Source organism: Jaculus jaculus, chromosome 2, assembly GCF_020740685.1.
Source record: "Jaculus jaculus isolate mJacJac1 chromosome 2, mJacJac1.mat.Y.cur, whole genome shotgun sequence".
Lineage (NCBI taxonomy): Eukaryota > Metazoa > Chordata > Mammalia > Rodentia > Dipodidae > Jaculus > Jaculus jaculus.
Window position 1 is genome coordinate 118,763,413 of NC_059103.1, and position 14,537 is coordinate 118,777,949.

General features: G+C 38.4%; 1 protein-coding gene across 1 annotated transcript in view; it reads left to right on the plus strand.

The window, feature by feature from the left end:
* Antxr2 (ANTXR cell adhesion molecule 2) overlaps nucleotides 1-14,537 on the plus strand; it is a 148,659-nt gene that overhangs the window by 59,806 nt on the left and 74,316 nt on the right. Inside the window, exon 12 of the mRNA XM_045142695.1 lies at nucleotides 12,890-12,985. Within this exon, the coding sequence (XP_044998630.1) occupies nucleotides 12,890-12,985 (96 nt within the window). The remainder of the gene's footprint in view (nucleotides 1-12,889; nucleotides 12,986-14,537) is intronic.

Here is a 14,537-nt window from a genome sequence, read left to right on the forward strand (position 1 = left end):
TATGAAGCCAAAGAACTTCGGTTTGATTCCCCAGGATCCACATAAGCCACATGTACAAAGTTGCACATGTACCTGGAGTTCATTTGCAGTGTTTGAAGGCCCTGACATGCCTATTCTCTCACTCTGTCTCTCTCTCTCTGCTTCTCTCTTTCTTTGTCTCTTTCTGTCCCCCACCTCAAATAGATAAAATAAATTTTAAAAATATTCAAAAAAGCAAAAAGAAAATGAGGGCTGGAGAGATGGCTTAGCAGTTAAGGCATTTGCCTGCAAAGCCAAAGGACCTTGGTTCGACTCCCCAGAACCCACGTATGCCAGATGTACAAGATGCACATTCATCTGGAGTTTGTTTGCAGTGTCTCAAGGCCCTGCCACACCCATTCTCTCTCTCCCTCTCTCTGCCTCTTTCTTCCTTTCTCTCTCTCAAATAAATAAATAAAAATAAAGTTTAAAAAATAAAAAGGAAAATGAAACATTACTCTTAGTATCTTAATTATGGAAATTATTTTTCCTGTTATGAAGATTAGAATTTGGTATCTGACATATTTGGTTTTGAGATCATTAGAACATCTCAATCAGTATATTTGCTATTTTTTTTAGTTTATTCTTTTGGTTTTTCAAGGTAGGGTCTCACTCTAGTCCAGGCTGACATGGAATTCACTATCTAGTCTCAAGGTGGCCTGGAGCTCACCTCTTAAGGTGTATGTCACACTGGGCTACTTTTATATTTTGAACACATTAAATGTTTGTGATTTCTCATAAGAGAGTAAGAAATTTGACTTTGGCCAGGCATGGTGGCACATGTCTTTAATCCCAGCACTCTGGAGGGCAGTGGTAGGAAGATCTCTATGAGTTCGAGGTCAGCCTGGGACTAGAGTGAGTTACAGGTCAACCTGGGCTAGAATGAGAAGCTATCTTAGAGGTTAAAAAAATGATTTTGGGCTGGAGAGATGGTTTAATGGTTAAGCACTTGCCTGTGAAGCCTAAGGACCCCAGTTTGAGGCTCAATTCCCCAGGACCCACATTAGCCAGATGCACAAGAGGGAGTTCTTTGCAGTGGCTGGAGGCCCTGGAGCGGCCATTCTCTCTCTATATATATATCTGCCTATTTCTCTCTGTCACTCTCACATAAAGAAATAAAAATAGGGCTGGAGAGATGGCTTAGCAGTTAAGCACTTGCCTGTGAAGCCTAAGGACCTTGGTTCAAGGTTTGATTCCCCAGGACCCACATTAGCCAGATGCACAAGGGGGCGCACGCATCTGGAGTTCGAATTTGCAGTGGCTGGAGGCCCTGGTGTGCCCATTCTCTCTCTCTCTCTCTATCTCTGCCTCCTCCTCTGTCTGTCACTCTCAAATAAAGAAATAAAAATAAACAAAAAAATTCAAAAAATAAATAAATAAAAATAACAGGAAAAAATTGATTTTGATAACTTGATAATATCTCAGTTTAAAACCACAATAAGCCTTCATTTTAGTTGAGATTATTTGCAACATCATTGAATGTTTTAAAATACAAACCCCTTTAAGATAATTTTGTGATTATAGTTAATTTTGTGTTTTAGTATAAAATTTTAACATTATATTACTGAAATATTAAACTTATTGACTGCATGACTATTATTTTTAATGTTTTTTTTCCTTTTCAAAAATTATGTAACTTCAAACAAAAGAAAAAAAGAAGATTTTTTCTATCACAGTTTTATGATTTTATATTTTTATATATTAATTCAGGAGACATCCTTCTTCCAGATCTACAACAATTCCATTTTACCTTTACAGAAGTGTTTGAGTTTGGCATTATAAAAGGGTCTCAGGAAAAGAGGAAGCATTCAGATCACATGTCACTCTTGACATCTCTGGATAAATTGATAAATACTTTATTCTGTTTTCAAGATAACTAGATGATTTTATTTATTTATTTATTTATTGCAAATTTTTAGATTTTTATGGATGTTGCAATTTGTAGGTCTTCTTGTCTTTTGTGATGTTCTAGGTTGAGGCCATAAACATTTGTGGTGTGTTGTTTCTTATTAGCTCGTTGCCATGCCATTCTTTCTCCATTTTTTTTCCGTACTTCTTCTTTTTTTTTTTTTTTTTTAATTTTACCTATTTTTAACCTCCAGGGAGGAAAACACATCTTTTGCTTCTGTCATGTAACCAAGTCCTAGTCCTCTGTAGAGGAATGCTAAAGTGGAGACTCCCCTGGTACTTGTGCATAATTAGGACCCTTCAGCTTTGTTTGGCAAGTTGTCAGGAGAATTGATGTCACTGGACATCATATATATATATATTGGTATATCAGAACTAGGGAAGAACTGAAGGGGTAAGTTGTAATATTAAACAAGGGCTCAAGGGGACTGTCATTGAGAGAATGACATTTGAGCCAAAAGACTTGAGGAAGGTAAGAAAGTGAGTTCAAAGACCATCTGATATAATTGTGCTCCTGTCGACAGACCAGCTAGAACAAAGCCTGAGCTAGGATAGTTCTGGGTATGTTTCAGCAAGCTAGTAGCCAGTGTTCTGGAGTGGAGGCTGTGAGGGGAGAATAGGAGTTTGGAGGAGAAGGGGGTCATGGGGAGGGGGCTATATGAATCTTGGCAAAGATCCTGAGTGAAATAAGAGGCCTTGAAAGGTAACATGCTTCAACTTAAGGGTTAAGAGGGTAACTGTGGCTGCTGTGTGAAAATAGGCAAGGAGGGGAATATTGAGACCAATTCTGCTTATACTTCTGTAATATGTGGAGCAAGGGAGGGGGATGGTCCCACTAGGATAAAGACAGTGAAAATGGTAAGAAGTGGTTACATTTTTAAAATATGGAGCCCATTAGTTGTGTCTGCAGAGCTTAGAGGTGAGGTATGAGAGTAAAAATGACATTTAGTTGAGTTCTAAGCTTTTCTGCTTATATAGCCAGAAGGATGGACAGACATCAGGTATAGCAGATGAAGAATTCTGTTTTGGCAGTGTTGGATGACAGATGTCTGTGAGACTACTCAGTGGAAATGTTGGAGAGGGCCCTGGCTGTACAAGCCTGATGCTTCAGACAAAGGTCTGGATTTGGAGGTACAAGTTTCAAAGTTGTGGACAAATGTGTGGGATGAATTAGGTAACGAAATTACTCATAATACTTACTGGAAAAGTTGGCTTTCAAAGCAAGGAAATCTTTTATATCTGTGGAGGAACCAAAGCACACTTCCTTGAAGAGAGAGTAGGAGGAGATAAGGATGGTGGACTGGGGAGCATATAACAGAGAAAGAACAGAAAATGTGGGATGTTGAAGCAGTGAGAGAAGTGTGTTGGGTTGGGTTAGAATGGAAATAAGGGAAAGGAAAATATGAAAATTCAAAATTTAGAGCTTATCATAGAAGCCTGTGGTACCCAAACAAAAGGTATAGAAAATACATTATTTTGTAATAACATGAGACTTATTCAAGTCAAAGGAATTATTTTATTGTAAAATTGTTCTTACTGACATCTTAATTTTAAATATTCACTTATTGATGTAGCATATAGGAACAACCTCCTCCTCCCTCATTCTCTTCTTTTTATCTCCTTTGTATTTTTCTTGTATTCTCCCTGATTTCTCTACATTCCTGTTCCTCCACTATCTCTTTTTTATTCTTGGGTGTTATTATTTGATAGGGTGATGAACCATCAAGCACATTTGAGAAGTTTTACTTTTTTTTATTAAAGTTTTATTTCATTATTTATTTGAGAGAAATAGAGAGAGAGGAAGAGGCAGTGAGAAACAGAATGGGCTCACCAGAGCCTCCAGCCACTGCAAACGAACTCTAGACTCATGCACCCCTGTGAACCTCTGGCTTATGTGGGTCCTGGGGAACTGAATCAGAGTCTTTAGGATTCTCAGGCAAACGCCTTAACCACTAAGCCATTCCCCAGCCCCAAGAAGTTTTACTCTCTTTTATTTTTAAGATTTACTATCTTGGGAAATCACAAATGATGACTATAATAGATAATTGTATAATAGTCTTTTTTAAAAGGTTCAAGCATGAATGTAGTCGTGGATTGTGTTATTTTAGGAATATTAAATGAGAAGTGCCCCAAAGAGTTAAAATAAAAGGAAAACAAAGCACAGGGAAAGTTTTAAGGAGACCAATACTAAGAGTTTAGGCATAAAGTTTTGGGTTCTAAATTATGGAGGCAGTGCAGTACTGAAAGTTAAGTAGAGGTTGTGCTACTGAGCTCATGTGTATTATAAAAGTGTAAATTATAAAGTATCCTCTGCTTTGAAAGGGAATAGCTGATTCTACAGTATCAAGTCTTGTGTTCTGGGAAAATGATTCCATCATCTAAAGAGCTGACTCTAGCGAAGAGACTTTTAATAGTAAATACACTGAGTGAGTGAGGTTGAAAGCATCACATGGATATGTGGATATAGCCTACAGTCTCAGATAGTGTACAGAGCTTGCAATTACTTAACTTTTACTATTTATTTATTAATTTGGTTTTCTGAGGTAGGGTTTCACTTTAGACCAGGCTGATGTGGAGTTCACTATGTAGTCTCAGGGTGGCCTCAAACTCATGGAAATTCTCCTACCTCCAAGCTGGAATAAAGATATTTATTTATTTATTAAATTATTATTGTTTTGAAATATGAGAGAGAGAGAATGGGCATGCCAGGGCCGTTCAGCCACTATGAATGAATGAACAGATGTATGCGCCCTCTTGTGGACATGTGCGACATTGCATGCTTTGTGCCACTATGTGTCTGGAGATTTGAACATGTCCTCTTAGGCTTCATAGGCAAGCACCTTAACTGCTAAGCCATCTCTCCACCCTCGTATAGAATCAGAGAATGGGTTCGTCAGGTCTTCCAGCCACTGCAAACGAACTCCAGACACATGTGCCCCCTTGGGCATCTGGCTTACATGGGTCCTGGGTTACTGAACCAGGGTCCTAGGAAGATGGGAAAATTTTGTATTAGTGGAATTTTGAAGCAGCAGGAATATTGATTGTCAAAGACAAATTACTAGAAAGACCTTCTCAAAAAAAATACCGATTGCACCTGGAAAACTAAGCACACAAGAGATATCCTATCTGACCCTGCCACAGATCGCAGAGAGTGCAGAAACTCAAAACTCATCAAAGAGCTGAGAATAAATCCATAAACTTACCAAAAATATTCTCTATGCTCTTAGTCTGTAGTTCTTCCCCTTCTTGTATGCCCATTATTTGAAAGTTTGGTCTTTTTAAGGTGCCCCACATTTCACGTTTTGTTTGTGCATTTTTTTCAGGTGCTGTCATTAACTTGGGATTCCTGATCTATTTCTTCTATCTTGTCCTTAATTCCAGATAGTAAATCCTCCACATAATCTGTTCTTTTGGTGAGGCCTTCTTGGGAGACTTTTAAATGAGTTCTTTAATTTTGGTTTTCCATTACATTTTTACTCAGTATCTCTCTATTTCTTTAGTGAATTCCATTGTCATTCATTGGTTCGACTTTCTTATTGTCTCTTGGACTTCGTTCATGTGTTGGATCATGTCTTCATTTTTACTCAACAAACCATTGAATTCATTGTTTGGTGATTCTCATCAAGTTCATTTGGCTGTCTATTGAGTTCTTTTTTTTTTTGTTGATTTTCTTCCACTTCATCCAGTTGTTTATTCCTTGCCTCATTAACTTTGGTGACTATGCTTATCACAACTACCCTTTGGAATTCTTTGTCAGGAGTTTCCTTTATGTTTTCATTGGAGGCTTTATACTACGTGATGAGGGATTTTTGGTGGGGATATCTTGCCTTGGTTTCTTGTGTTATTTGTTTTGCGTGGAGGTCTGCCCCACTGGAGATTGTCCTTTTGTCTTGCTGAGCACAGCCATAGCAGCTCATGGAGCTTGTGTTATATGATCTGGTCAGTGATGATGAAGGTGGGCTTGGGATGGTGGTCTATCTGTAGATCTGGATTGGGCATACTGAAAGCTGAGCAGGCCCTTCCTTTTGTACCCACCTAAATCCAGACACACAAACAGGCGCATGCTTCTGGAGTCCGTTTGCAGTGGCTAGAGACCCTGGAGTGCCCATTCTGTCTGTCTCTCTTCTATTTCACTCTCTCTGCTTGCAAATAAGCAAAAATAATTTTTTTTAAAGTATGGAATCTAAGATTTATGTTTAAAAGATTAAGATCAGACTAGGGATGTTCTCAGACAAAAGTATACTGAAAAAATGTATTTTCCCCACCTGGGAACCATCACTCTTCTTTTGTCTCTTTTTGAATAATATTGCAAACGACCAGTTCTTCTGGCATGTGTTACAGATCATATAGTATACATGCACTATTTTGCATATACTAACCACTTTCTGGCTTCATTCAATATTTATAACCCAAGAAGAAACTGATGCTGTTATAGATTTTATAGATGAGAAAACCAAGGAACCAAGAGGAGCTCCAACCTTGAGAGTACATACATGCAACACATTAAAAGATACTCTTCCTGTGAGTGAGGTCCCACCCTCAAAGAGGGTGTGATTGTGATGAGCAGAGCCTCTGCTGATTTCAGTCCTTACAGTGCCTGGGAGAAAGTAAACTGGAGACTTTGGACAACTGAGTCACTTGCCCAGTTTCACACATTATTAATTGCTAGCATTGGGAATTCTTCTCCTGTTAGCACAAATACTTGCACAATCTACAAAACCAGATCCAAAGTCAGCAGATTTTTTCCTGTGAAAGGCCAGTTAGCAAACACTTTAGGCTGTAATGGCTTTGTGGTCTCTATCCCAGCTACTTAGCTCTAGGATTGAAGTGCAAAAGCAGCCTAGAGCTTAGATAAATAACGGTGCTCAATAAAGCAGTGTGAGCTAAAATTTGTCTTCTCATAATAGTCTATTGATTTTTTTCAGTTGTATAATGAATGAAAAAAACATTGTATTCTTTATTTTTCATCACTGTGAACAAATTCCTGAGAACAACTTATAGAAGGAAGGATTGATTCTGTCTTAGGGTTTCAGAGGTGACTCCCTATGATGGGTGCAAGAGGGGAGCAAAACATAGTGGTTACCATCATGGCCCACAGGAAACAAAGAAAGGGAATTACAATAAAGAAAAAGAGCAACAAAAGACCTGCTCCCAGTGACCTATTTCTTGCAAGTAGGGTACACCTTCTGTGCTTTACCACTTCCCAGTAATGCCACCAGTTACGAGTCCATCAGGTTGTCAGACACACTGAGAGGTATCGTTGGCAAATCTCCTAGGCATTTCTAATCCAATCAAACGGACAAGAAAAATTAAGTATTGCATATTCTTCGTTTTGAGGGAGAGCTCATAAAGTCAATGAACTTGGTTTAGCCCTTGAGTCATAGTGTCCTGACATAAAATATTGCAAACAAATAAATCCACTATATGAAATTTTTACCTGTTTGTGACTTTTTCTTTTCTCCAACTCTAAATTTCTGGTTAAAAAAAAAAATTGCAGTTTCTCATTCCCACCTCTTTCCATTTTTCTGTAGCTATTTAATTCTACTATGGTTATTTTTCTATATATATTGCAATATGTTACCCATGTATGGAAACTTGGAGAGTTCCTCATTTCTATGGTTATTTTATAGCTATATATTGACTAAGATTTGTTTTTATACTTCTATAATTTTCTTAGCTATAATTTTAATTAGGTTTTTGAAGTGTGATTTTTGTTATCTATTATAATTTGCTTTTAACAGAGAGACAAAAATTAGATTCAGGTGAAATTCAAAGACTTAATATATTTGGATGATAGAGCATGGGTTCATCTGTGTTCCTTGATAACCCTTCAAAGAGTTGTAGCTTCAGAGCTGTGAATGGTAAGCCTAGCCTGGAGCTCTGCTAACTTTCACACCCAGTCTTCCTACACATCTGAAAATGCTACTTGTTCATAATCACATTTTTGGAAGAACTGGTGCATCAAGTGGACAGTTAAAAGGTCATTGAACAAATGGCCATAAATCCAACACATGGTTGATCCACTCTGTAGTAAGCTCAGTTGTTTGGCTCATGTTTGTCTTCCTTCCTTCAGTCTCTTCCTGTGGCCTTGGCCTGCTCTAACCCTAGGCTCCAGCTATGGTGGTTTTTCTCTTGTAAGGGCCTTTTATTCTGCCTACACATTTCTCCAGCACTATTATAACTTCCTCAAGGATTTCCTTTCAATACTCTAGATTAGGTTATTTTTCCAATTTTCCATATTTCTGCTGGGCCTCTGTCCACATTGCTTATGTTTACTATTTGTTCAAGGTTTATTTTTATAACCTGTATACTGTGTGAAGATTTTCCTGACATTGTAGTCTTGGCACCTAATTAACAACATACTTTTAGATTCTCGTCATATGCATTTATTCCATTTAGATGAAGAAAATGGAATTCATGTGTTCAGTAGTTATCCATTTTGTTTTGCTTAGACTTGGTATCTATTTAAAGAGAAACATCCCTGAGTAAAAATGAAAAGCTCTTCATTTATGTCCCTGAAGCAGATCTGGGTAGAACTTAACCTAGTTTCACACTCGTAATCCATCTGGCTTTTGAATCTGGGTTTGCAGCATGGTATCTGTTCATAGGGATGCAGTTCATGAACTTATTTGAACAATGAAATTATTTCCCTTTCATGACCGACACAGGCCCTGCCCTGATAATGGCTCTGGCAATTAAAACAAAGGATATGGGAAAGCCAGAATCTGTATACAGTTAACTGAGCTAATGTCTGGGTTGGGAACAACCAGAGGTAGTGTCTCAGACATATAGAGCAAAGTCATGGAGATTTAAGTTATGTGTTTCCTCTGACTATTTTCCATTATGCGGGGCTTCAATGGAATGAAAGTTAGACTCTCAGGTCTTTAGAATGTGTGCCATTTTAGTCTTACTAATTTTAGGATTATCTTTATAATCCCTAGACATGATAATGTTTTTACAATAAATATATATTCCCATTGAGAGTTGTACATTGTGTGTTATCAGTCAACTAATAGAGGTACCTTATTTTGAAGGAAAAAAGTCAACAATTTTAAAGGCTCAGGAAGATTAAGCCCATCTACTTTATATTCTGTCAGCACAATTTTCTGAATTTCCTGTTCATAACTAAACACTTTCTTTTTTAAAAGAGTTTAGTTTATTTTTATTTATTTATTTGAGAGCCACAGACAGAGAAGGAGGCAAATAGATAGAGAAAGAATGGGTGTGCCAGGGCCTCCAGCCACAGCAAATGAACTCCAGATGCATGCACCACCTTGTGCATCTGGCTTATGCGGGTCCTGGGGAATTGAGACTTTAACTGAGGTCCTTAGGCTTCACAATTAATCCATCTCTCCAGCCCTTATGACTAAACACTTTAAAAAACAGATTTGTGGCTTCTCATTGTATTTACTTCTTTGTGAAAACTGTAAATTCTACGATACAGGGGGCTGTATTTTCACAGAGCTCTTTTGGAGGGCATACAGTATTAAAGCACATAACTCACAGTTCCATGCACACTGGACCCAGATGGGTGCCTAATAGGCAACATGACCCTACTAGTCACAGATGGTCAGGCACACAGGTCGGTGATAGCAACATGAGAACTTGCATTTGAAGGTGAGGTCAAGAATATATATTTGACAACATTTCTCCCATAGCATGACATAGTTTTCCACGTATTTCTGTGACATTATTTTTCCATTATGTTCCCATTTGCCTAGAGTTTGCATTTTACTGTAATTCAGCCTGTGGAGAGTAACTGTGGCATGTTCATGTTCTCTGTGTATCATGACCCAACATGTGTCTCTGACATTCTTTCTGCCCCCTCTTCCGCAAAATTTCCCTGAGCCATGTTGAGTTCATTTTAGATCTGCTTCAGTGATGAGGTGTTGGGAGCCTCTGGGTCTCTGGATATCTGATTTGGTAGGAGTTGATGGTTCTCTGTGTTGATCTCCTTCACCCTTGTGGTGGTATCCAGTTCAGCAAGCAAACAGCACCCTTGCTTGTTTTGACAATTATTCTTAGTTTCCGCTGGGGTCCTTTGAGGTATGATGGGGTGGTTCTGTCCTTAGAATCTGCATCTATCTGAAAAAGAGAAGCATATTTTCCAACAGAGAGTAAAGTTAACACCAGATAAATGGGATAACCCTTATTTATTTTTTTTTTATAAAGAATTTAATAGGTATAGGCCCTTGTGTAGCCCACGATTGGTGGTAGCTTGATAATGGAGAGCGGGCTCTTGTTTGGATATGGTTCTGACTTGTTTCCCAGCTCCAGCTATGGGTCCTGTTCCACTGAGTGTATCAGTTAGCCTAATCAAGAGCAGGTGGTTTCCCACCATGGCTCACCACTATTGCACTTGTGTGAGCATCCCAACAGGTTATTTGCTGCTAAGTAGGTTAGACCATGAGTTGCTTGGACAGATATTGGTCATTTCCCCCAGTCGTCCATGTAGCACCTTCTGACACTAGACACACTGACTGTCTGGGGACTGACTCTCTTCCATTTTCCAACCATATCATTACATTTTACATGTCAACTGCATATGGTGTCTTCAGCAGTAGGGTCTTACCACTAACCTTTGGTGGGTCATCAAGTATTCTGACAGAAATCTGTCTTTCTTTTAGGAAACCTTATATTCTCTCTGATTAAAAGCTCATTGTAGATGATAGCTACATGCTGGTACTGGGAGTTACAGGTCAGTGCCCACTAAGAGAAGGAAGAAAAAGATAACTAATATAAAAGAGTTAGAGAAGAGAGAGAGAGAGAGAGAGAGAGAGAGAGAGAGAGAGAGAGAGAGAGAGGGAGAGACCGTAGAAGATTAAGGTCTTCCTTGTTCCCTCTCCAGTGCCTTGTGGCTCAGGTATTCCCTCTAAGGGCCTGGTGAAGGTTCAACCATTTGGTTTGCCTTTTAGGATGTGGAATTTTATGGTACTGTTGCTGTCTGAGTCTAGATTTATGTCTGCCGCCCCCTCCATTGCCTTTCCCTCTCTCCCCACACACCCTATTGTGTAGTCCTTGAGGTTCTTGCTGGGTATGTAAGGCTTCTTGGGCAGATTCAGGTTTGGTGCTGTAGATGAGTGAGACTATGTGATGATTTTCTGTCTGTGATTGGGTAAGTTCACTGAGAATGATCTGGTTCAGGTTCAACCATTTTTCTTCAAATTTCATTGTGTCATTTTTTCTTACTGCTGTGTAGAATTCCATTGTGTAGATATACCACCTCTTAGTTATCCATTCTTCTAGCGATGAACATCTGGGTTGATTCCAGCTCTTAGCTATTATGAATTGAACCACTGTAAACATGGTTGAGCAAATATCTCTGGACTGAGGTTTAAAGGTTTTAGGGTAGATGCCCAGTAAGGGGATAACTGGGTCTGTTGGTAACGCTATAGTCAGCTTTTTTAGGACTCTCCATATTGCTTTCCAAAGTGGTTGTGCCATCTCACATTCCCACCAACAATGAATGAGGGTTCCTATTTCTCCACATCCTTACCAGCATTTATTTTCATTTGATTTTTTGATGATTACTATCCTTATTGGGATAAGGTGGAATCTCATAGTTGCTTTGATTTGCATTTCCCTGATGATTAGGGATGATAAGCATTTTCTTAAGTGTGTATTTGCCATTTGTATTTCTTCCTCTGTGAACTGCCTGTTCAGCTTTTTGATCCATTTTTTGAGTGGGTTGTTTGACTTTTTATTGTTTAGGTTTTTGAGTTCTTTGTAGATTCTAGAGATTAGGCCTCTGTGGACAAACTGGATAACCTATGCAGGAAATTGAAACTTGATCCACACATCTCGCCATGTACAACACTCAAGTCCAAATGGATCAAAGACCTCAATATAGCACCAGAAACTCAGCTACTACTGGAAGAAAATATAAGAGGAACTTTGCATGATATAGGAATGGAAAAAGAGTTTCTTAGCAAAACCCCAGTAGCGTAGGATCTTAAGCAGTCACTCAACCAATGGAATCACATGAAGCTGAAGAGTTTCTTCACAGACAAACATACCATAAGCAAAGTCAATAGATTACCCACAGAATGGGAGAAAATGTTTGCTGAATATCCAACTGACAGAGGCCTAATCTCTAGAATCTACAAAGAAGGCATTTGGATTCTTATTTAGAGTTTGTTCTCACAGAAAACAGTTTTTAAATTCAAGCATGACATGCATGACTCGTGCCAGTAAAGAAAAAATAAATAATCACAAAGTTTTTAAAGAATGTTATTATATAAAAGTATTCGAATAAAAGTATATTGTTTGCATTTTTTTTTTAATAATCAGATGGGACATCTAGCCAGGGAGTCCATAGCAGACTTCCCTATAGACATGAGACTTGTAAGATATGCAGGTGTTTGTTAGTATGAGGAGGAGGATTACAGGAGAAGCCCAATAGGTGCACTGAGGCTGATGAGACTTGGCACTCAGGAAATGTGGAAACACCATTGCAATCACTGCATGGCTCATGCTTCCACTCCATCAGAAGTCATGTGACATGTGGGTAAATGACATGTGCTTTTGCATTGCATACATACTCTGCCCACAAGAGCCAATGCCAATTTTCCATCTAGTTCTTTTTTATTTGTCTTGTCTTGTCAGTTAAGTAAATGCTACTGTATCCTCATAAGTTCTGGGAAGATTCTGCCTAGTGGTAATCCCTAAACCAAAGTAATAACAAAAGTCGTATGAGACCATTCGTTTAGCCCTAAAAGAACATTGTTCTTACGTTGTTTTAAGACATATTTAAGAGTTTGCAATGGTTTGAAAGATTTTATGTTTATTATAGTCTTTCTTAACCTAAGATATGGTAAATAAAATAGAAAAGAATTTATAGATTTAAAGGATTATAATTGAATTTTAGTATTTTGATTTTTATATTGTTTTCTTACAAAAATAAGCATGTGGGTTTTGACCTTCAATTTGCTGACTGTTTTGTTTCTTGTTTTGCCTATTTTAGTCTAACGGGATCGCGGCCCTCATTGCTATTTTGGTGTTATTGTTACTTCTGGGCATTGGTTTGATGTGGTGGTTTTGGCCTCTTTGCTGCAAAGTGGTAAGAAAAATTTGAAACTCTGCTCTTTATTACTTATTTTTAAATCTGTAAATATTAAATAAGGCTTGAAATATAAATTTAAATATTAGTTATTTTACTAGTGTAATTAATTCTAGAGAACATGTGTCAAGTCTAACATAAACTTTGATCTTAAATATCAGGTTTGTGAGAAGACATGTTGAGAAATGTACAAATAGTTGAGATGAAAGTCATCCCTACAGAGTTCAGCTCCTGGAACTTGGTTCCAGGGCTAACCTCTTCTTGAGACAGCTCCTAGGCTTAACCAACCAGCTGACCCACTGGTTCACCTGAGCTGGAAGATAGCCCACAACTATAAGGTCATAAATACCTTTGCAAGGGGAGGGCAGGCTCTATGTCCACTTAAGAACTTCCAGCTGTGGGTGAGTTTCCCCTTGGCTGGGCCTGGGCTGGGGCCCAGGGGCAGCCGAGCTGACCTGAGGGAGAGCCCCTAGACCTTACTCTCTACAAGGGCTCCTTTATCCCCTCCACCTCCCCACATGGCAGGAGATCCTTGAACTTTCTTTTTTCTCTTTTCTTTCTGCACTTTTTCCAGGCTCTCCACATGGGATCTCTGGTCATATGAGTGCCTTTTCTTGGCTCTATACTTCCTCAATAAATATAAAAATTTAATAATTAAACAAAAGAAAGTTATTCCTACACAAGCTCAAGAAAAGTATCATTGAATTAATGATCTTTTTCTGCTAGGTTCATTGAATGCCATTGTTAGTGTTTTCAAAAAAAATCCCTATTAAATATTAATTCCCTCTTTGGAGGATTTACTATCATAGGTTCATATTTCCTTGTATATATAAGTATTTTTAGAAAGGAATCCAATGCAGGTGTTTAGGTAGATGATAAGCAGCCACCGATAGAGGAAGGAGAAGTGGTTGGGATTTGTGTTATTTCTACTGAGGTCATAAGACATTGCCTCCTCCTTGATCGAAAAATCATTTAATCACAGTACTGACTTGAGTCTCACTAGTGTTACCTGAGGTCAATGATGACAATGGGAATAGAATCTTTTCTGAAGCTGTAGGTCAGAGGCCATTTCCTTATTGAGCTTCTGGTGCCATCTGCATTTTTGCCTCATGGCTTCTTTTCTATCTCCCAAGCCTGTCATATTGGTGAAGAATCCTACAAGGAGAGGCCAGCTGATTTTAAGGACCCATATGATTAGGTTGGTTTCTCTTGGATAATCAAGGATCATCTTCCATCTCAAGGTCCTTAATATTAACCATATCTGTAAAATCCCATTTGCCATGTAAGGAACTTTATTGTTCATACTAAGGAATTAAGTCACAGACATATTTGCAGAGGCATTATTCTGCCAACCACAGGATAATGTATGAATTCACACATGTGAACATGTCTCATGGAATCACATTATCCGAGTTTCATGTAGAAGAATATCCCAAAGGTCTTCTTTCAAAGCATGCCTCCTACTCATCTTGATGGTGTTATTTTTATGGTCAGCACACTATGCAGAACTTCATACTCTGTAGACCATGGGAATGTTTAATGATATTGGCAG